General features: G+C 39.9%; 1 protein-coding gene across 1 annotated transcript in view; it reads right to left on the bottom strand.

The window, feature by feature from the left end:
* Window positions 1–1,519: 1,519 nt before the first annotated feature.
* The window catches only part of CLEC1A (C-type lectin domain family 1 member A), a 21,198-nt gene continuing 917 nt past the window's right edge, over window positions 1,520–21,800 (bottom strand). The window contains exons 2-6 of the mRNA XM_060166924.1: window positions 12,307–12,405; window positions 10,687–10,863; window positions 7,323–7,474; window positions 4,366–4,484; window positions 1,520–3,460 (exon numbers count right to left, since the gene is read on the bottom strand). Of these exons, the coding sequence (XP_060022907.1) occupies window positions 3,301–3,460; window positions 4,366–4,484; window positions 7,323–7,474; window positions 10,687–10,863; window positions 12,307–12,405 (707 nt within the window). The 3' untranslated portion in view covers window positions 1,520–3,300. The remainder of the gene's footprint in view (window positions 3,461–4,365; window positions 4,485–7,322; window positions 7,475–10,686; window positions 10,864–12,306; window positions 12,406–21,800) is intronic.

The raw sequence follows: 21,800 nt of genomic DNA, 5'->3' as shown, positions 1-21,800 counted from the left end.
TTCTCTAGTTTTCTGCTGAACCTAGAAAAGGAAAATAGCAAAGAAAACACAGTATAAGTTGTCCGCTCTGGTTTTTCCAGTTGGCAGCTCCATCTAATAACCTGGAATAAAGGGGAAATAATAGCAAATTTTAGTAGCAAAGACTGTTTGTCTTCAAGATTCTTCAAAGTATTGTCATGGAGCTGTATTTAGAGAAGGGATAGGAAGCATTTAATAACTCTTTTCAGAAGAAGTACAATGAAGCCAGAGGCAAACATCCTACAGCTGACGTCATCCGCCAGCATGGGATGCAGTATTTACAAGTCCGAGTTTTATCTACAGAGCAGCTGGCATAAGTCTCTACAGATTTCCTCAGTGGTAATATTGCTTTCCACACAGATGGTACGGGTGGGAGATTTTTCCTTGCCGTTTGCTTTTGGCCCAGAAAAGCAAGGCCTTTTTCAACACAGTGGTAAAAGACTGGACCTTAACACCGGGATAATCGGTTTCATATCCTAGTCCCCCAATAATGAACTGGGTATCTGATCTATCTCACGGAGTCCCGGATTAGTTTTTAAAAAGGGAAAGGATAGGAAAAATAAAACCCTGTCCTATCAACGTAAAGAGGCTTTTTTAACATGCTCTCTCCAAAGGACATTAAATGTATGAAAAGAAAAACTTTGGTAATATTGATAGAATAATAAGTATCATTAGATTCTAAAAATCTATTCATACAATGAATAAAAGAAGGTATGTACACTTGAAATCAGATTATGCAGCTTTTTGTATTCTTCGAAAACTGCAAGAATTCCATTAGAAGGTATTCGACTCCCAAATATTGAGGGCAACCCTGAGCCAACCTTCTAGACCTTTCTGTGTATTTCACAATCTGCTACTATCTCTAAAGTAAAAGCTCCCAGCACACTTCTCACATTTCCTGCTGTTACAAGACCCCTGACCTGTTTCCTGTTGATAAATTTTAAGAGCTGGTTAATATCCTCAGGAAAAGAAATAGTTCATTGTGTACCCTGGGGAACTCGGGTCTACCAGGAAAGGCCATGTGCCTCATTTAACATTTCCCCCCAGTTTCTTCAGAATTACCTAAACACACAAGAGCCTAGAAGAACAAAAGTTTTCTCATGTTGGAAAACCCATTCACGGGGTGCTACCCTGTCTTATTCTCGATGGAAAATTGTTCTCAGAAAGTCATATTATGATTATTGCCTATTCTTAAAATTAAAAAAAAAAAGTTTGTGGACTGAATGCTGTGCCGTACTCCTTTCTGTTCTTCGGAAATACTTGCTCATGTCGTGATCAGTGCTGTGGATTTTATTAGGTAGATGAGGAGGTTGAGGGCAAAGATGGAGAGGAATCAGCTCAAGAATAACAAACGTCAGGGCTTCCCTGGTGGCGCAGTGGTTGAGAGTCTGCCTGCCGATGCAGGGGACGCGGGTTCGTGCCCGGGTCCGGGAAGATCCCACATGCCGCGGAGCGACTGGGCCCGTGAGCCGTGGCCGCTGAGCCTGCGCGTCCGGAGCCTGTGCCCCGCAAGGGGAGCGGCCACAACAGTGAGAGACCCGCGTACCGCAAAAAAAAAGAATAACAAACGTCAGATAACATGCTGTTATTTTTCCTTCCTCGCCATCCAAAGTGACACTTTCCCTTAGGCTGCAGATCTGGAGAGAAAACACTAATCATCACCCACTAACCAGGCAACTAGACTTGTTAAAGCAATGACATTTAAAGAGACACCCGTCATCCAGCCCTGAACTAGTCCACAGTCACGTAAGATGCCAGGGGTCAAAACTGAATGTGTGCCACCTCACTTTTATTTAGTTCACAAAATCATTTGACTTTCTCAGATTAACCATATTTTCTTGCTGCAGTAACAAGGCTTAAATAACACTTAATTGCTTAACTAAAGGTCTAATCCATGTCTCTCGTTATGTGCTTATTATATCAACCACGTTCATTAAATATCTGTATCCGTCATAGAAAATATTTAGTAACATCCACAGGCCCCCAGTGTAGGGGCCTCTCTATAATTTGTTCACGAATATAGGTCTCTGAAGAAGGTGGTTTATGCTTGCTTTCGCTTCCTTACTTTTAAAAACTAAATCCCTCCTCTGCTTTTCTACATATTTTTAATATCCCTTACATTTTACACTGCAATGTAGATTATGAAACTAATTCCACATGTACCTCATTTCAGCCAACAAGAACACCCTGAGGAAACTAAATATGTCTACTTTATACTTGATGAAATAAGTTCTGTGAAGTGAAGGGATTTGCCAGATAATAAATTACAATACGGGATCTAAAACTTCATTTTATGGCCACAAATGCAGTCCTTTTTGCAGTACACAATAAATCGATGCAAAATTTGTTCAATGCTGAAGAAATTTCCAAACTAATTAACAGAAAATTGAAGGGAAAATTCTTAAGGAAGAAGTCTACAAGCAACGATTGATAAGTGACACAGTCTTACAGGAATAAATACAAACATCTCCCCTTTATCATGTATTTGCTAATTCAATGTCATTTCACCATGAGATAGATGTTTACTGAAAATAAAACTGAAGCATCCTAGTTTCCACTGTTGAAAACAAAGAATGATCATAGATTAGCCTTTCTAGTGTTAAACCCCAAAAATTGATTTATCTCTAAGTCGATGAAGTCAGTGGCTGTGATGGTGTTATTTGCAACGATTTCTGTTACGTGCGTGCATATTGTCCTGAGCTAGCGGCACCTGCACAGAAGCCAGCTGTGTATGCAGATGTCAGAGTGTCTCTTTCACTCGCCATGACCTGATTGGATAACTCACCCTATCACAATTCGGTTGACTCATCTTTAGCCGCACATTGATGTTATAAACGTGCCTCAAAAGATTTAAAATTTAAAATGTTAAAACCATCCTCTTGAAGACAGCATGCCTCTCCAAGACTTCTTATTTTTCTCAAATAATGAAATAATCAGCACTCTTGTAGAGTCCCCACAAACTCTCAATAAGGCACACACAACCACAACACTGATTGCTCTCACATTTTGAAGAGCATCTGTACGTTGGAATTTTTCCCCAAAGCACAAGTCCTTTCTAAAACCACCAACACTTTCCATTATTTACATTTATTATTATCAAATCTTCAGTACCTGGAAGGTATAAACAGGGATTAAATGGAAGGAAAAGGAACGGAAACCACACTAGGCCAGGCGCACACAAAGAACTTGACTTTTGTTCTGCAGAGCAGAAATCTTCCACTTCTCTGAAGGGAGCCTGCAGTTGCAGTTGTAGCTGGAGAACCATTGGCCTCCATGTCCGGCTCAGAGAGGCTCACGGAGCCTCTGCAGCTTCACCGTGGCCGCAGCTCTTTCACATGCGCATCGCCTCAGCTCCCTGCAGTCCTTGGAGAAAGCCTTTCCATTGAGGATGGTCACACAGTCCCTACTTCTTAGGCTGGTGAAATCTATTATAATCTCAAACCTCAAAAAAGAAAGAAAAAGTTCATCTTATCATAGTTTACTTCTAAAATACAAAAGTACGCAGGGAGTGTCCTAAGCTTGATAAAATTATAGAATAGACACCCATGATGAGTCTACTGGAAGGATGGGGTCACCAGACTCTTTCCTCTCAGCCCCTCAGTTCCATACGCATTCTTAGAAGCATCAGCTCACCCCAAACAACAAACACTATTTCTAACTAAAATTAAAATACACGTTATAATCCAATTTATCATTCGATTTTACTGCCATCTGAAAAATTATCTACCTTCTCTGTGACTCAGTTTATTTAACTGTAAAAAATAATCACATTGAATATGTACTATCTCCTGGAAAAATAAATCCTATATAGGTATATAGAAAGGTGTCTGCTCAAACAAGGCTTTAAACTGTAATATATTTTGATATAGATATTACGTTTACCGATCTCAAACAATATACCATACACATGCCTATCTAAATGCTCATATAAGTAAAACTAATTTTTGATAATATTACTGTTTATATTGTGAGTAAATCTATTCTCAGAGACTGTATTTTGAAAGATGTGCTCCCCATTTCACTGCACAGAGAGCCAAGAAATCTGAGGTCTTATACTGCCTCTGGGTATTGACATGTTGTAGAGTTGTGCGACCTTAGGCAGGTCACCCATTACCACCTGGGCTTCAGTTTATTCACCCATAACAGATCCCTCTCTCTCTCCCTCTCTCTCAGAGAATCCTGGTCTGTCTCTCTCACTGGTTTATGAGCCATTCTGAGAGTAAGTACTATGTTTTATACACCTTTGGAAGTCCTCCTACAAACACAGTGATAGTTTCATTTACATTTGTCACTCAGGCAAAAGCTCTCTATTAAATGCCTTTCCCATGAAATGTGCTGAAGGCTTACAGTTCATGGGAGTAAGGGGCTCCGTCCATCCACAGCCAGGCCTTGCCGTTGCCGTTGCGGGATAGCCCTGTCCAATAAGAGTAGAAAAACTCAGAGTAGCTCTGAGGCATGGCAAACTCCTGTGAAAGGCACACAAGAAAACATTTAGCTTTAGAATTGTTATATACATACAGAGATATGTAGGGCTGGCCCTCACTTTTAATATGAGAACATAGATGATAGTACATTCAAGAAAAATAGTGTCCATGCTGAGGTCAGTTAATTTGTCCAAGTTAAAGAATTATTTTTTCTTAATAAGCATAGACTATATGCTGATGTTCCAAAACCAAGAATCACACCAACCAAGATTTATAAATGACCCATTATTTTCAAGTCACAGGATTAAACAAGATTGATATAAAAAATATGGGATGTAGAGATGTGGAGTGATTCTGGAAACTGGAAGAATCTGGAAGGAAAAGTGCAGGAATGGGAAGTAATCTTCATGAATACATGTGAAAAGGACTGACCAGGAATGAGAAAAGAATAATGAATATACTTTAATGCAAAGCAGGGTAAAAGAAAAATTTATAAGGCTGATTTATGTCTCAGACTAAGAAGGGAAAACAGAGAAATGTTTCATATATATGCATTTACATTTTTGTGTATTTACATAGATGTAATTCCTTTTCTACTATCCATATTGAAAAATGTTTAAAGTTATTTATTTCCTTCTATATCATCTCACTCTTTAACACAGAAATTATCTAAATCTTTTATCATTATCCATTGTTATACCTTCCTTTTCCACGATACTATGAGTTCCTTAAGGACGTATACTTTGTTTTATTCATTTTCACATCCTCAATCCCTTGGATAATTAATGGCACATGTTGGTTCAATAAAAGATTACTGGAAATATAAATGAAACTATCACTAAGTGATAGTTACAGTATAGGCATATCAAAGAAACTGTAGTTGAAAATAGTGTTTCCAACTGAATGGTGGCCCCTTCACATTAAAAGTTCTATAAATAAATCATATGAAAGTGACTTAAATATATGCAAATACATGAAGTGCATAAGATAAAATTACTATGTAACTTTCATAATAATACTTCTAACCACTGCATCTAGTATACTTCAGTGGTATATCTGAATCTTGTTTGTGCTGGAGGTAGAGGAAACAGAGAATAAAAAAATTAGGAGGTTTTATGCTGGGATACATGGGCTTAGTCAAATAAATCGCCTCTTTTTCTGCCTAAATTGAGCCATCAAGAGCCACCTGGAGGGGTGGGAAAGGGAGGGAGGGAGGGAGATGCAAGAGGGAGGGGATATGGGGATATATGTATGTGTATAGCTGACCATTTTGTTATACAGCAGAAACTAACACACCATTGTAGAGCAATTATACTCCAATAACGATGTTAAAAAAAAAAAAGAAAGGATGAAAAAGATTATCTTAGAGGTTTGAGAGAGATTGCAGAGTTTCATTCATCACAGATTTCAGGAAGTGGATAGGAATTAAGATGTAACTAGAAAGATGTTAAGAGTTTGCACAGTTAGCAGGGTATGAATTTCAATTAAATAACTCTTTGTTGATAAACTACTCTGTGCCAAGACCTCTGCTAAAACAATGATAAATAAATAATGGTCATACCGTTTGAGTAATCAAATCCAAAGGCTATAGATGCAGCCACTATGGAGAACAGTATGGAGGTTCCTTAAAAAACTAAAAATAGAACTATCATACGATCCAACAATCCCACTACTGGGCATATACCCTGAGAAAACCATAATTCAAAAAGAGTCATGTACCACAGTGTTCATTGCAGCACTATTTACAATAGGCAGGACATGGAAGCTACCTAAGTGTCCATCGACAGATGAATGGATAAAGAAGATGTGGCACATATATACAATGGAATATTACTCAGCCATAAAAAGAAATGAAATTGAACTATTTGTAGTGAGGTGGATGGACCTAGAGTCTGTCCTACAGAGTGAAGTAAGTCAGAAAGAGAAAAACAAATACCGTATGCTAACACATATATATGAAATCTAAAAAAAAAAAAATGGTTCTGAAGAACCCAGGGGCAGGACAGGAATAAAGACGCAGATGTAGAGAATGGACTTGAGGACACAGGGAGGGGGAAAGGTAAACTGGGACGAAGTGAGAGAGTGGCATGGACTTATATATACTACCAAGTGGAAAGTGGATAGCTAGTGGGAAGCAGCCGCATAGCACAGGGAGCTCAGCTCGGTGCTTTGTGACCACCTAGAGGGGTGGGAAAGGGAGGGTGGGAGGGAGACCCAAGAGGGAGGAGATATGGGGATATATGTATATGTATAGCTGATTCACTTTGTTATAAAGCAGAAACTAACACACCATTGTAAAGCAATTATACTCCAATAAAGATGTTTAAAAAAAATCCAAAGACAATAATAAATGTAAAAGGGAACAATCACGCCATTTTAATAGTGAACTTTAATTGCATGTACTTACTCAATATATGCCAATTTCATTTTCATATTTGCCTTGTCCAGTCTATGTTAGGGTGTAAACTTCTGGAAGGCTAGATATTTACTTGCAGATTATGGCAATGATTTAATTAAATGTTTTTCAATCAAAAGTTCTGTCACTTTCACATGGAAAGACAGGAAGTGCTATTTTCATGTCTCTGACGTGGCATCAATATTGTTCCCTTCCTACCCAAACCAAAAGAGGTTAAGAAATTAAGACCTTCTTCATTTGATTCCTGACTGATGGGGAACTTGAAGGTCTTGTTTCTAAGGGGTGGATAGTTGTGGAGATCATTCCACAAACGATGACCTCAAGAGATCATTCAAAGCAATAGGAATAAGACTTAGGCCTTGATTGCAATAAATAGGAGAGTCTGTGGGTTTTGACTCCTTAGAATCTTTTAAAGATTTCTTTCTGAGTGTGCTTCAAACACTGACCAAGCCTCAGGACCTTACCAGTACTTCCTGTGTATTAATCTTCAGCATGGTCGAGTTCTCAGCAATGCAGAAATATTCACAACCCTGCCAACTCTTGCTTTCTTCATAGAACTTGTAGCATTTGTCCCCATGCCACTTCCATTTTTCTGGGCAAGGGCTGCATCTGTGCTCTTGAAAAGAAACCAAATTTAATGTTATCTTCTACCTAGGTCTGTTGTTTTTGTTCTCTTGAAATTACATAATATTTGATGACACAAGAAAGAATTGATTCCCTAGCTCTTAGATATTTAATTGCCCAATGATAATTACAAATATTTACTGAACACCCACTATATGCCAGGAATTATAATTGGGTATACAATGGGAATCAAAATAGACACTACCTGCTTTTATGGACAATGGAATCTAGTAGTGAATGATTGGAAATTCAGTGTTCCTTGCCCCGTGTAATTCAGCATACAGAGAGGATAGTCAATTTCATAAAGAACTTTTCATCTGTTCAAAAACTCAATATGCATTGGATTTGGGAAACCATTGAAGTTTCTATAATTTTCTTCCTCAAAATCTACTTATATGGTAGTAAAAGGATTTTTTAATGAAATATATATCAATAAGATCTGGATTATTTTTTCGTGGTTTTTTTTTTTTTTTTTTTTTTTTTTGCGGTACGCGAGTCTCTGACTGTTGTGGCCGCTCCCATTGCGGAGCACAGGCTCCGGACGCACAGGTTCAGCGGCCATGGCTCACGGGCCCAGCCGCTCCACGGCACGCGGGATCCTCCCGGACCGGGGCACGAACCCGCGTCCCCTGCGTCGGCAGGCGGACTCTCAACCACTGCGCCACCAGGGAAGCCCTGGATTACTTTTTCATTCAAAGCATAAGTGAATAAAATTTTAGAAAAACATCACATAAATACAATACTAAGCCAAGCCTGAGTTCAGATGGTAAATCTCCACGTGTCAGAAACTGAAACGGTCATCAAAGTCAGAGGAATAAGTGCACAGTCAAGGGTGAGATGGACTGAGTGGGTCATGATCGTAAATATGGTCTTATCACCTGTGTGGATACATGGCCTTGGTCTTATCACCTGTGTGGATACATGGCCTTGGGCCTTTGAGAGTTGGGCACCTGTATCCACATCCCTTGTCGGTGTACGGTGAGATGGGAACTCAGTGATTCCACAAAAATGTCTTTATTTTAAAAGCAATCCAGTGTCAAAATGTTAACATGTGAAAATCTGAGTGGTCAATACACAGATGGATGTTACATTATTGTTCGTATGTTTCTGACTGTTTAAAATATTTCATAAGGTAAAATGAGGTTTTAAGTAAATCAATTATTTGGGAGATTTGCTTTGAAAGTTGGCTTATATCTCTGGCCCAGACCTTTTTCCTTATATATCAAACTGCCTACTCATATCACCACACATATCTAAGGGATATTTCAAAGTCAACATGCTCAAAACAGCATCCCTGGTTCCTAACCTCCCCCCTCATGACCACAGAATTCTTCCCCATTTCTGCTTTGCCCCAGAACTCTGGAGTTATCTTTGATTCCTTTATCTCCTTCATACCCCTCACACCCCACTTTATTACATCATGCATTCATCTCCATCAATAATATCCTAGCTTGAGGAACCATTCCCTCTTTCCTGGATTATTGCGATAGTCATCTCTTATGTGATTTCTCTGTTTCTATCCTTCCTACCCTCTCCCAGTCTATTTTCAACATATTTGTAGAATGAGCCTTTAAAAACTCATGTCAGACATGTACTTCTCCTGCTCGGGGTCCTGAAATGAATCTTTCTTTTGCTCAAAATAAAAGCCAAGGGCTTCCGTGGTGGCGCAGTGGTTGGGAGTCAGCCTGCCGATGCAGAGGACGCGGGCTCGTGCCCCGGGCCTGGAAGATCCCACATGCCGCGGAGCGGCTGGGCCCGTGAGCCATGGCCGCTGAGCCTGCGCGTCCGGAGCCTGTGCTCCACAACGGGAGAGGCCACAGCAGTGAGAGGCCCGCGTACCGCAAAAAAAAAAAAAAAAAAAAAAAAAAAAATAGAACCCAAACCCCTTACAATGTCCCTTAATGCCATGAGTAATCTGGTAGGTGTGTTAATTATCTTGATCTTGATAATCACTGCATAATATATGTGTATATCAACTCATCATGTAGTATACTTTAAATTTATATAATTTTATTTGTCAATTATTCCTCAATAAAGTTAAAGAAGAATAAAGAAAATAAATAAAATTATGACCAGTGAGGTCATTAGTCGTGTAGGAAGGAATCACTTAGAGAAGTGGAAGTGTGCGTGTTGATGTTATTTACTGGGTAACCATGAAATCAGGCTGTCTGGTTAGTGTGGAAACCAGTCTGTGTGGGGGCGACTGGGAGACTTCATCTGACTGTAGAGTCCCCGCAAGACAAATCGGGGACTTGGAAATGTATCTGGCTTCCTATGCACGCATAATAGGGAGAACAGAAAAGAAGACAGACTTGAATAGAGCTGGGTGTTATGAAACCCAGAAGGATAGAAGAAAAAGAAGACAAAGAACTAAGGTGATGCTTCTAGGCTTGTCCAGTAGTATTTACCAAAGCACAGTTCATCCAACATTGGCATTGTCGGGCTTCCCTGGTGACGCAGTGGTTGAGAGTCTGCCTGCCGATGCAGGGGATGCGGGTTCGTGCCCCGGTCCGGGAAGATCTCACATGCCGCGGCTGGGCCTGTGAGCCATGGCCGCTGAGCCTTCGCATCCGGAGCCTGTGCTCCGCAATGGGAGAGGCCACAGCAGTGAGAGGCCCGCGTACCGCAAAAACAAACAAAATTGGCATTGTCATCATAGGTGGTCCTTAATAAAATGCAGATTTTTGGTACCCAGACAAGTCATACTACATTAAAATAACTAGAGCCTGATTCCATTTATCTGTCTTTTTAACTCGATTCCTATATGATTCTTAAAATCCAGAAACTATAATTATGAGTTCATTAACTTCTTCATGAGGAAGGATTTGTGAATACATTAGGAAATGTATCCTACTCTTAGGTATTTAGGTGCCAAGGTCAGTTGAGAAAAAACCCTGTATTTTATTTACTTGTAGTGTTATTCTGATTAATTGAAGTTAATTGTATTTATTATTCTAAATGTCTGAATTTGCTGAATCCCTTCACGTTCTGTAACACAGACACAGCTGAACTACGTGATCCCAATAACGGGGGATGATCTGGATGTCCGAACTCTTTATTAAGTTTGCCAGACAACTAGTTGAATAATACATGGTTCCCAGGTACATTGATGGGAGAATCAGCGCTATACGGACTGACTCTCTGTATAGCGCTGTATAGCGCTCCGTATAGCTCCCAAAGGGGAACTCAACGATCAGGACTCACCTCCTGTTTTGTTATAGAGCTCACGGCAGAGTTTTTCAGCCACGTGATGCAGAGTCTCTGCAAGCTTCCTTTTCTGAGTCTGGAGAGATTGAAGCTGTCGGGAGAGATTCCCCAGCCTTTCTTCCTTTTGAGAAATGTTTTCTTGCTGAGTGTTGGAGAGCTGGTAGAACTGAAAAACTAACCCAATTTACCAAGTCAGACTGGACACCTTATATTCTTCACTTCTATTTCTATTTCTATTTTCTACATCTGGGGAAGACGGCAACAGTATGTTATTTAAGATCCCAGGCTCTGAGCGCATTGCCTACACTCAGGTTTGGACTATAGTACATAATAAATTGTATTGCCTTGGGCAAATTGATTTCTGTTTCCCTATCTGAAAATATGGAGTCATAATGACAATTCCTGACTTCAGGGATAAATTCCTTAACCATATTTACGGCTCAATAAATCTTTCTGCGTACACTGTCAAACCGTTACTCAACCTAAAATCATAAATCCATTTATCTATTGATCGGTATACTGACAATGTACCATATATTGTTATCCCATTCAGTCACTGAAAGAGTCATGTTATTGTTTCTATATTTTTAAAGTTTTGCAATTGGGCTCAGTGAGAATAGGTAACTTTCTCAACATCACTTGGCTAGAAAATTTCAACACTTAGCTTTAAACTCCAGGTTTCTAAATCTAAGTAAAAAAAATTCTTCATGAATCATGAGAGTCGCTTTATACCACTAAAAAGAATGGTTTATGCAAACGAACAGTTATATCAAAATGAAGTAAAAATTTGGGAGCCAGGGTAGAAACACTAAGATACATTTTTTTTTTAATTTTAAAATTTAAGATTACAAACAAGTTCTAAAATTTCCCATAAAAAAATCCAATTTTGACATTTGAACCTGCTTTTCTATGTGCTCTTTTACCTTGAACCACCTTCTTCAACTGTTCAGGACATATTGCTGTAGGGTCCCATCTGATGAAACCCATTTACTCACTTCCTTTTTAAGTTTTTTACTCTGTCCTTACTAGTTTGAAATTTAAAGACTTTATATGTGAATTCTTCCTTATTTGATTTTCATGAGTCTTTGCAAAATGATTCTATAACTTCCTGGACTTCTTGCAAATATTATAGTGATTAAGACCTGGTCTATTCTCCGTATATTGAGGGGGTGGGATATAAATGAAATCTTTTCCTCTGATTAGCCCACTGAGCCGTGAATGCTAAAAGCAAAAACCACAGCCGCTGTCGTCTTTTGTGGAATGGAAGAGGGCTGAAGTATGCTTTCATTAAAAACTGCTGATGTTAAATACTGATATATAAACAAACAACAATATTGATATATAAACAAAGAACAAAAACCTTCTTATCTCAGAAGGTAAAAGTCTAGCTGGTAAGTGACTGTTGTATTTTAATGTTTCTTCCACTATGCTCGTGATTTACAGAGTTGCATTAGAATAAGGTACATCATTTACAGAGTTGCATTTCCATAAGGACTTATTCACAGGCTCCGGAATCAAAGTAAAAAAAGAAAAAAAAGAGAATATCGTAACAAGTATTTCTCATCCTAGACAAACCTTGGAACCAGGATCTTCCCCCAAGTCAGAGTGCAGACTTACACACAAGCCCCAGAGCTGCCAGGCTAATCACCATCACCAGACACAGAGTGAGCAGGATCAGCGCCACTGGACGCCAGGCAGAAGAGGGACGCCGGGGCTCTGCAGGGGACAAAAGAAAAGACACTTTTTCTTCCTCTTGGATCTATGTCAGCAGCAAGCTAGTGAGAGGAATTGGTTCCAGAAAGGAGCAAAATGTACAGGACAACAGTATTCAGGGGCCAGATAACATTCCCTCTGTCCTAGGAAACACTGTCACAAGGCTCCATGCCAAGCCTCACTTACCACGGCTAGCTTCTTTCACAAGCCCCACCCACTCCTACCCTCCCCATCCACCCAGTCCTACTTCGCACTGAATCAAGGTATGCATTACCATCATCTCCATACGGCTATTTGTATAACCTTTCTGTCAAAATTAGAGTTGTAAAAGACTCTCACGAAAATGCCTTAACAAAGAACAATTTTTCACATCGTCAGAGAAGAGGCGGAATTAATTTGTTGTTACGTTTTGCAAAACGCCCCCCTCCCATATGGTTCTTCTGAAAAAGCAAATTGCCTATCAGTAATGAGAAATGATTGTTTTACTGTTTCTTTTGGGGGATTTCTTGTCAAAAGTCTCTCTCGTAAGGATTTTGTTTGCTCATTCATTTGATTTTATAGCTCCAAAAATAGATTATAAAAGCAACACGATCATCAGTTTCTCAAGGATGGATCTAAGTGATCTCAACTTTGTACCTGTTAAGCAAAAAAAGAAAAAAAAAACTGTAGCCAGCATCCTTCCTTTGCCCACGCCCCACGGGTTTGCGTTGTGGTGACTGCAGAGGCTCTGCTGGGTCGAGAGTAAGCCCATCACCTAGTGAGGTCAACTATCAATCTGAATAGCCCGCAATATCTGATCAGGAAGACCCTCAATCAGCTGCAGGTATCCTCTAGCATTGTGATTAAAATAAAGGGACAGTAAAACTCTCAAACAAACCCTGGTCTCTTCGTGACCTGTGAGTTTCACTTCATTGGGAATTCAAGTCTGGTTCGAAAACAGAAAGATTAAAGACACAGAAATTCATTTCCTCTTTAGCAAAGTCCTCTGTGTGATAAATTTCAGGTACAGAAATTTGTGCCAAACATTATTTCCAAATGGGGAATGATAACTAGCAAAGATAGTATAGAAATAGAAAATACGATCACTATCCTCTGAGACTTACAATCTAACAGGGAAAATAAGTAAAAATCAGGATACAGACATTGGTATATTTTAAAATGTGAATCTTTTTTTTTTTTTTTGCGGTACGCGGGCCTCTCACTGTTGTGGCCTCTCCCGTTGCGGAGCACAGGCTCCGGACGCGCAGGCTCAGCAGCCATGGCTCACGGGCCCAGCTGGTCCGCGGCACGTGGGATCTTCCCGGACCGGGGCACGAACCCGTGTTCCCTGCATCGGCAGGCGGACTCTCAACCACTGCGCCACCAGGGAAGCCCCTAAAATGTGAATCTTATTTTCACTTTATAACCATATCCTTCATAAAGACTTTCAATAGTGTGCATTATTTTTAGAATAAAATCTACATCACTTTTCCTAAGACCCAGATGGCTCTTTTTTTAAAGTGGACATTTTATTATGGTACGTTGTGATTTAAAAACTGCCTGTAGTTTTACTGTACTTAGAATAAAATTCTACAAGAATCTTTTTCACCTGGGCCCTACTTAGGTTTGTCATCCATTTCTGAACTATTCTTCTCTCACTCAAATGCTGTAGTCACAGTGGGCTTCCGTTTATCCTTGATCTAAACAAGTGTGTCCATGTCTTGGTACCTTTGCATTAGCTCTTCCTATACCCTTGCATTAATCAGTCCTCAGATGGGTTATTGCTAGCCTACTTCCTGTTACCCAGCTTTCCACTTAAATGGCGCATCGTTGGAAGATGTCCTTGGAAGTCCATTTCTAGCACATCACCGCATTATGTATGCTTTTTAAAAATAAGATTATTAAGTGATATTTCCATGGTTTTTCTTTGTTTCTGTCTATCACCTCCCCTTGAATGTACATTCCATTGAAACAATGATCTTGTCTATCTTGTTCACAGTGTATTTCCAGTACTGAAAATAGTGTCTGGCATATAAGGGCGGAATACATATTTGAACGAGTGAATGAATGAAGAATGAAATTATGAAAAATTAATATTACCTAACTATGTAATTTTTACAGAGGCACAGAGCTTTGTGGTGATTGCAGAAGCTCTGCTGGGTCAAGAGTAAGCCCATCACCTAGTGAGGTCATCTAAAATAACCTACTGAGGTTATCTAAAATTAAACTTTACAGGTTGATTTTTTAAAAAAATCTATTGACTTTTTAGCAATATTTCTGTCAGCACAGGGCCGACTCAGCTAAATTCCTGGCCAAACTGGTTTCTATACACTGACTTCTGTGAGATTCTGAATCATAAACAGATATAATAGAGATCTGCTTTCTCCCCTATCCTTCCATTAGCTGGCTTATCTGATTTGGCCTAAATTTTTCTGGAAATTGCTAGCTTCTCACAGCATTGTCCTTAAGAATATCTCAAATCAGCAGAACATAAAAGAATAAGATCACAGAGCAGAATATAGCTTAAACTAGACATCCTCTCCAAAACCCTACGTCTCTTTAAAGTTCTATATAGCCCAAGAAAATTAACCAGGTGGATGTTTCTAGACTCCAGAGGAAAGTGCATATATAGACCCACCACCATGGTAGCTTTATTTTCTCCATCATCTGTTATTACCATCAAATATACTCTATATCTTACTTATTTGAGTAAGTCTCCTGTCTTACTCCAGGAGAAAATTGAGTAAGTCTCCTGTCTTACTCCAGGAGAAAATAAGCTCCTTCTTGGAAAAGACTATTGTCTGTTTAGTCACTAGAACATCAGTTCCAGCACCTAGAACATCAGTTGAAATAAGTTCAGTTAAAATGGAATGAATGAATGTGTTTAGTATGTATAAATATCTGTTATATACTTGGCTCTTCCTGCTGAAACCTATTCATATTAATACACATCTCAAAGGCATAAAATTTTAAAAGATCCTGTCCCTTTTTTATGATTAACAATTCCCCAGCCAAAATTAGAAATAAGAAGAAAGTAAAGGAGAAGAAGAACTATGTAAATCAACCAACTCATTTATACCTCCAGAAACCCACTTTTCCTTGTATAATATTTGGGGCAAGGGAGATGTTGATTTTCTGCCCAAAGGATCAACAAGAGTGGACTTAAATCCTTACTGTGAAATGAGGGGATGGAATTTAGGGATTAGAACATTATTTAATAATAATTATATCCATGCAAAGAATAAATACATGATCCTTCCTAAGGCTGCCTCTAGGACATAATAAGAAAGAAGTATAGTGTATCTCTGCTAAAGGACACAAAGTTTGAAAAGTTCCCTTCTAAAGAATTATCTTTCCCTGATCATTTGGAAATGTCTTTACCTGGACTCTCCTCTCTCTACCTCTTCCTTGCTCCCTGTCTCCTTCCCTCCCTGCTTCAATATTCACAAGCCCTCCTGCTTTAACTAAAGACCCAGAGAAACACAACCCTAGGGAGTTTCTACAGCAGGTGTGACCGTTTCCTAGGAAACCAGGCTTCCAAGATGGAAAGGCTATATAGTGTTGAAAGTTTTATTTTTTCCTTTTCTTTGAAGCTGTATTTCCCTCTAGGTATTTTCTTTTCTGACTGTGGGTTTACCGTTCCTGAGTTTTATTCCAAGTGCCCTGATCATAATGAGGTCTCTCTCTAGGGACCACTCCCACCCTAAAATAAGAAAAAATAAGCTGCCTGGGAGGTGCTTCAGTTTGGCTTGGCTTTCTTGCGGTTTTAGTTTTTGGAAGAGAACCCCTATGCTGTCCCGAGGCATGTTTAGAAAAAGGTGTGGACGGGCCAAGGAATGATACAAAGATCCCTAGGAATAATAAGATATACATAGAAAAAAACACCCCTTTCCTGTATCTTCTTACTATAACTATACTATAAAACGCTACAGTGCTAAGGTCAAGTTTTGAATATAAATCCCTTTGTAGTTATGCGAAACTTTATGGACGAAGAGAGTTGTCATACTTGACCAGCTGCCCTTCATCAGGCATCAGAAGGAACACTTTGTACACCTCCACTCCCAGGCCTTCTAAGAAATGAAACAAACTACCAAAGGTAGGCTATTAATATGCCTCTGAAATAGAAAGGATCGTAAAAGCTTGAAAAGACACAAAGAATTGAAATAATTTGCACAAAGCCACATTGCAAACTAGTGGCAGAGCCAGGATTAAATTGTCACGCTTAGCACCTCAGTTTGTACCTTTCCCTGTGAACCACAGCACATCAGTTTGTACCCTTCCTGTGAACCAGCCTCACAGAGACATGGGGCTAAACAGGTGACAAGGTATATAATATTTCAGAAGTGACTTGCCTCATCCTTTAGATGACTGACAACAGTTTTCAATCAGGAGACATTGCTGATTATATATCTGACTTTTGGATATATTTTTAAATGTTAAATATTGTCTTTTTAGCAACTTTGTTTCCTTAATCCTAGCATGTGGTGCACAGTAAACCTCATGGGAAAAGGTTGGAGGTTCTGTGGTTTGAGCATAGTTTTCAGTGTTCGTGAAAATGCATGTTTCCTTTCTCTTATGAATTGATTTCAAATATTTGCTATTTTCATTCTCAAAGTAAATGAGTGTTACTCCTCCTATAATTTCAACAGACTATACTTCTAAAAATATATAACCTATTTCTAGAATATCGAGTTTCTAATTCACAGCAATTAGAAAGTCAATTGTATTTTTCCTTCTCCTTTTGAGCAAAATTTACATGAGTCCATTGTTTATCCCGTCAAGGGGCTTTGTTTCTGAAACATAATTCAAAAATAACATTACTATTAATGATAATTGCTAACATTCCTTGAGTTACTGAGATACAAGCTGTATATGAATTATCTCATCGATCTTTACAAATACCTTATGAGGTAGATGCTATTATAATCCCAATGTTATAGGTAGGCAACTGAGACCTAGAGAGCTTAGTTGCCTTACCCAAGGACACACAGCAACTGATAATAGTACTTACTGAGTGTGTTATATATGTTGTATTTTATTTGAATCTCCCAATAATTATTCAAGAGGGCTCTATTTTTTTTTTTGAAATTTTGGAAGCCATTTTAATAAATGAAAAGTCCAGCAAAGGTACATTTACCGAGAATAAATCTGCCCAGGATAATGAAAGTACCAGGTAGTTTGAGGTGTTTTTGTTGCCGGTAACTGATGTTACTTTTGCTCCGCTTTTGTTTGGAATTGCAGTGGACACTGTGGTGACTGCTCCCCCCTCTTGCAGAGCCAAGGTTTAGAGCAGCTGTTGTACCAGGAAGCCCTTGAACTAGTTTAACTCGGTGGGTTGAGACTCATGGGCATTCCCCAGTTGACAATTCTTCCATAATGCCCTCAAGGGCTATCCATGTTGTCACAAGTGGCAAGCTTCCATTCTGTTTTATTCCATTGGAAGTACTGGTGATGATTTTCTAGATGCAACACCAATGGCGTGATCCATGAAAGAAATAGTCGATAAGCTGAACTTCATTAAACTTTAAAATTTCTGCTCTGTGAAAGACACTGTGGAACAGCAATTTCCTTGGTTCTTGTCCTCTCCAGGGAAAGAATTCAGATGAGAGGCATGGAGCAGTTTTAAGTAGTAAACTGCTACTTTAATTAAGTTTAATTAAGTTTAAATTAAGCAAAGGGAAAGTACGCTCCCAAGAAAGGATGAGAGTGGGCTGCCTGGAAACCAGAAGCAACCAAGAAGGCACTTTTTTTTTTGCGGTACGCGGGCCTCTCACTGCTGCGGCCTCTCCCGCTGCGGAGCACAGGCTCCGGACGCGCTGGCTCAGCGGTCATGGCTCACGGGCCCAGCCGCTCTGCGGCATGTGGGATCTTCCTGGACCGGGGCACGAACCCGCGTCCCCTACATCGGCAGGCGGACTCTCAACCACTGCGCCACCAGGGAAGCCCAAGAAGGCACTATTTTTAACCTTTATTTGGATACGAAAACTGCAGTGCCCAGGAGCTGCTTAATTTGCTTTGGGTTGCACAGCTAGTAAATGATGGAGCCAGACATTCTATCCGAGCACTCTCATTCCAGAGCTGATTGTTTTTTTAAAATAATTAATTAATTAATTAATTAATTAATTTTATTTTTGGCTGCATTGTGTCTTCACTGCTGCCCACGGTCTTTCTCTAGTTGCAGCGAGCGGGGACTACTCCTTGTGTGGTGCACGGTCTTTTCATTGCGGTGGCTTCTCTTGCAGAGCGCGGGCTTCACTAGTTGTGGCTTGCGGGCTCTAGAGCACAGGCTCAGTAGTTGTGGCGCACGGGCTTAGCTGCTCCATGGCATGCGGGATCTTCCCGGACCAGGGCTCGAACCTGTGTCCCCTGCTTTGGCAGGCAGATTCTTAAACACTGCACCACCAGGGAAGTCCCCGGAGCGCTTGTTTAAAATCATTTTCCAACCCTCCCAACAAACCCCACATTATTTGCCTGGATATGGCAGTTCCGTATGGAATTACAGAAACACTAGCATTTTACCACTTGCAACTTTTCACTTCTATATTGTGAATATGTTCGTAACAGTCATTTTAAATCATACATTCTCCACTCTACCACCAAGGCGAGCTTACTACATTTACTCTCTCCCTTAAGGAGAAGGGAGCATGAGCACCCCTCAGCATGCTGTAAAACCCTCCATGGTAGACTCTCATCCTACTTTTTAGCCACAGCTGCCCCAAATCCCCTCATCCACCCCTTCTTTGAGGACTACCCATTCCTCAGACCGACAGTCTACTTTGCCATCCTGTCTGATTCTGCTGGTGTTTCCCAAAATGATCTTATCCTGATCTAAATTCCAATCCAGAAGCAATACCTCATCTCTTCCCTCTGTACTCTCGTCTTCCTTCTTTTACCCAGGAGTACACGGCAGCAAGCTAGTACTTACCTCTGTGCTCTTATCTTTGCACGTGTGTTCCTCACTCTGGAAAGGTCACCCAGTGCCTGAGTTGCTCTACCTGGAAAACCTGGACTCAGGCTTACAGACTAGGTCAAATGTCACCTCGTCCAAAAATACCCACATGACTAAACATGGTCAGTAACTGATTCATTCTTCTTTGCTTCTGTGGCCTCCTACGTATGTTCAATAGCAGTGCCTGACGTTCTTCTAATTAGTGATTCAGATTATTCCTTCCACTTCTCCAAGCACCTAAAAATAGTCTCCCCAGTGCTACCGTGATGCTTAATATTTAGTAGGCATGAATTAAAGATTTGTTGAATCAAGTAGATGAGATTTATGCCATGACTTTTTTTTTAATTTTTTTTGGAGTCCAGTCGATTTACAATGTTGTGTTAGTTTCAGGTATACGGCAAAGTGAATCAGTTTTATATATACATATACCCACTCTTTTTTTAGATTCTTTTTCCCATATAGGCCATTGCATAGTATTGAGTAGAGTTCCCTGTGCTATATAATAATCTATTTTCCTTCTTGTTTCTAAAACAGTAAGCTGTTTTTTGCCTTCCTCATACTTGTACTCTCTGCCGTATTGACTGTTTACTATTTTTATTATTTTTTTTTTTTTTTTGCGGTACGCGGGCCTCTCACTGTTGTGGCCTCTCCCGTTGCGGAGCACAGGCTCCGGACACACAGGCCCAGCGGCCATGGCTCACGGGCCCAGCCGCTCCGTGGCACTGCGCCACCAGGGAAGCCCGACTGTTTATTATTTTTAAAATTCACTGTTCATTACCATTGACTTGTCCATTTCTCTTGAAGTTATTGCATCTTAGCTTCCTCTCTCCTGTTCTACATCATCACTCTTTACCACTCATCCTTAGCAGCTCCTACTGGAGTCTCTTTCTTAGCCTCCCCCTCAATTGTATTCCCTAAGATTCTCTCTTTGGCACTCTTCTCCGGTGTTTTGTCTTGTTTTGTTTCATTTTCATTTTCAGTTTACATTCCTCAGTGATCTCACTCAGAAAGTTTAATTCCTACCTAAATGCCTACAATTCTCACCTGTATAGGCAGTTCAGAATCCTTACCTCCGACCCACATGCTGTATATATAAGTGCCTTAGGGCAACTCCAATTGCATGTGCCTTCTCTTACAAGCATCTCAAACTTAAACTGAATCCATCATCTTTCCTATTCCTCTTGTAGTTTCTAGCTCACTTCATGGTAGCACCATCTACATGTCGTCAGATGGAACCTACTCCACCTATGCTCTTCCTCTCCTTGCCTTCCCCCTTGTAACCGGTCACCAATTCTTTAAACTCTCCCAGCTCAGTATCTTTCATATCTGATTCTTCCTCCCCACTTCCACACCACTTCAGTTCAAGTTTTTCTCCTCTCATCCTTAGACTAGTGCAAAATCTGGGTATTACCTCATCCAGTTTCATACTCCTCATGCAGCCTAGATGTTCTTCTAAAAACACAAAATTGATCATGTTATTCCGTTTCAATCTTACTCATTTCACCTACTGAATAGAATCAAACTACCTCCGTATGACATAATGTCTTCCGTAACTTTCCAGACTTACCTCCTGTCAACCTTCCCCCTCCAACTCTGCCCTTCACCATAACATATTTGTTAACATTCTCTGAAAAACAGTTACATAAGATTGCCATGGCTCTCCTCTCATGTGTCTGCCTGCCTGTAGTGCCTGCAGCCACTTAAACCTCCCACTTCTTCTCCCATATCATGGGGAACATCTTAAAGTCAAGTCCACTCAATGGTCACTCCCTCTCTCAAACCTTTCCTGATCTCTACCCCTACCAAACAGAAGTGACCAAGCTCTCCCTTATACCAAGCTCATGCCCCATCACGGCACTGTATCACACTTGCTGCTCAGTTGACAGTTGTATTAGACTTTAAGTTTCCTCATATGCAGGGATCATGTCATATTTGACATTGTATCCTCAGTACTTCGCAACATGCCTGGCATAACATGACCCCAAGCATAAATTTAGGGAAAGGAGGTCTGAGGGTGTTGTCTTTCGTTTTTACTTTCTATCCTCTGAATTATTTGGCATTTTTTAACACAAACATAAATTTTATATCAAAAAATTGAAAACTAGAAAATAAGTGAATGTGTATCATTTATTTTTATTAATTCTAAAGAAAACATTAAAATTTTCTAGTCATAGCTGTGCCCCAATATTAAGTTGAATCTGAATCTTCTGCATTGCCAAAAAATTCCCAGAGTAGTTGTTGCTGTTATTTTTAACAGCAAAATGATATCAGATCTGTTTTTCTAACAGATAATTAGACTTCTAGAGCGACATTCCTCTAAATACTTGCATTATCACCAGATGGAAACAAAATATTAGACACATAGGGTAAGATAACTATTTTCAGGTGTTTGCCTCTAAGATCCTTCTTTGTAACCCCTATTCCTGCTGTTTGCATTTCCATTCTTACAAAAAAGGTTGCCAGATGTTTC

The sequence above is a fragment of the Lagenorhynchus albirostris genome, chromosome 11 (assembly GCF_949774975.1).
Source record: "Lagenorhynchus albirostris chromosome 11, mLagAlb1.1, whole genome shotgun sequence".
Classification (NCBI taxonomy): Eukaryota; Metazoa; Chordata; class Mammalia; order Artiodactyla; family Delphinidae; genus Lagenorhynchus; species Lagenorhynchus albirostris.
The sequence above is the reverse complement of the archived record's forward strand: the minus strand, read 5'-3'. Positions and strand labels throughout refer to the sequence as shown.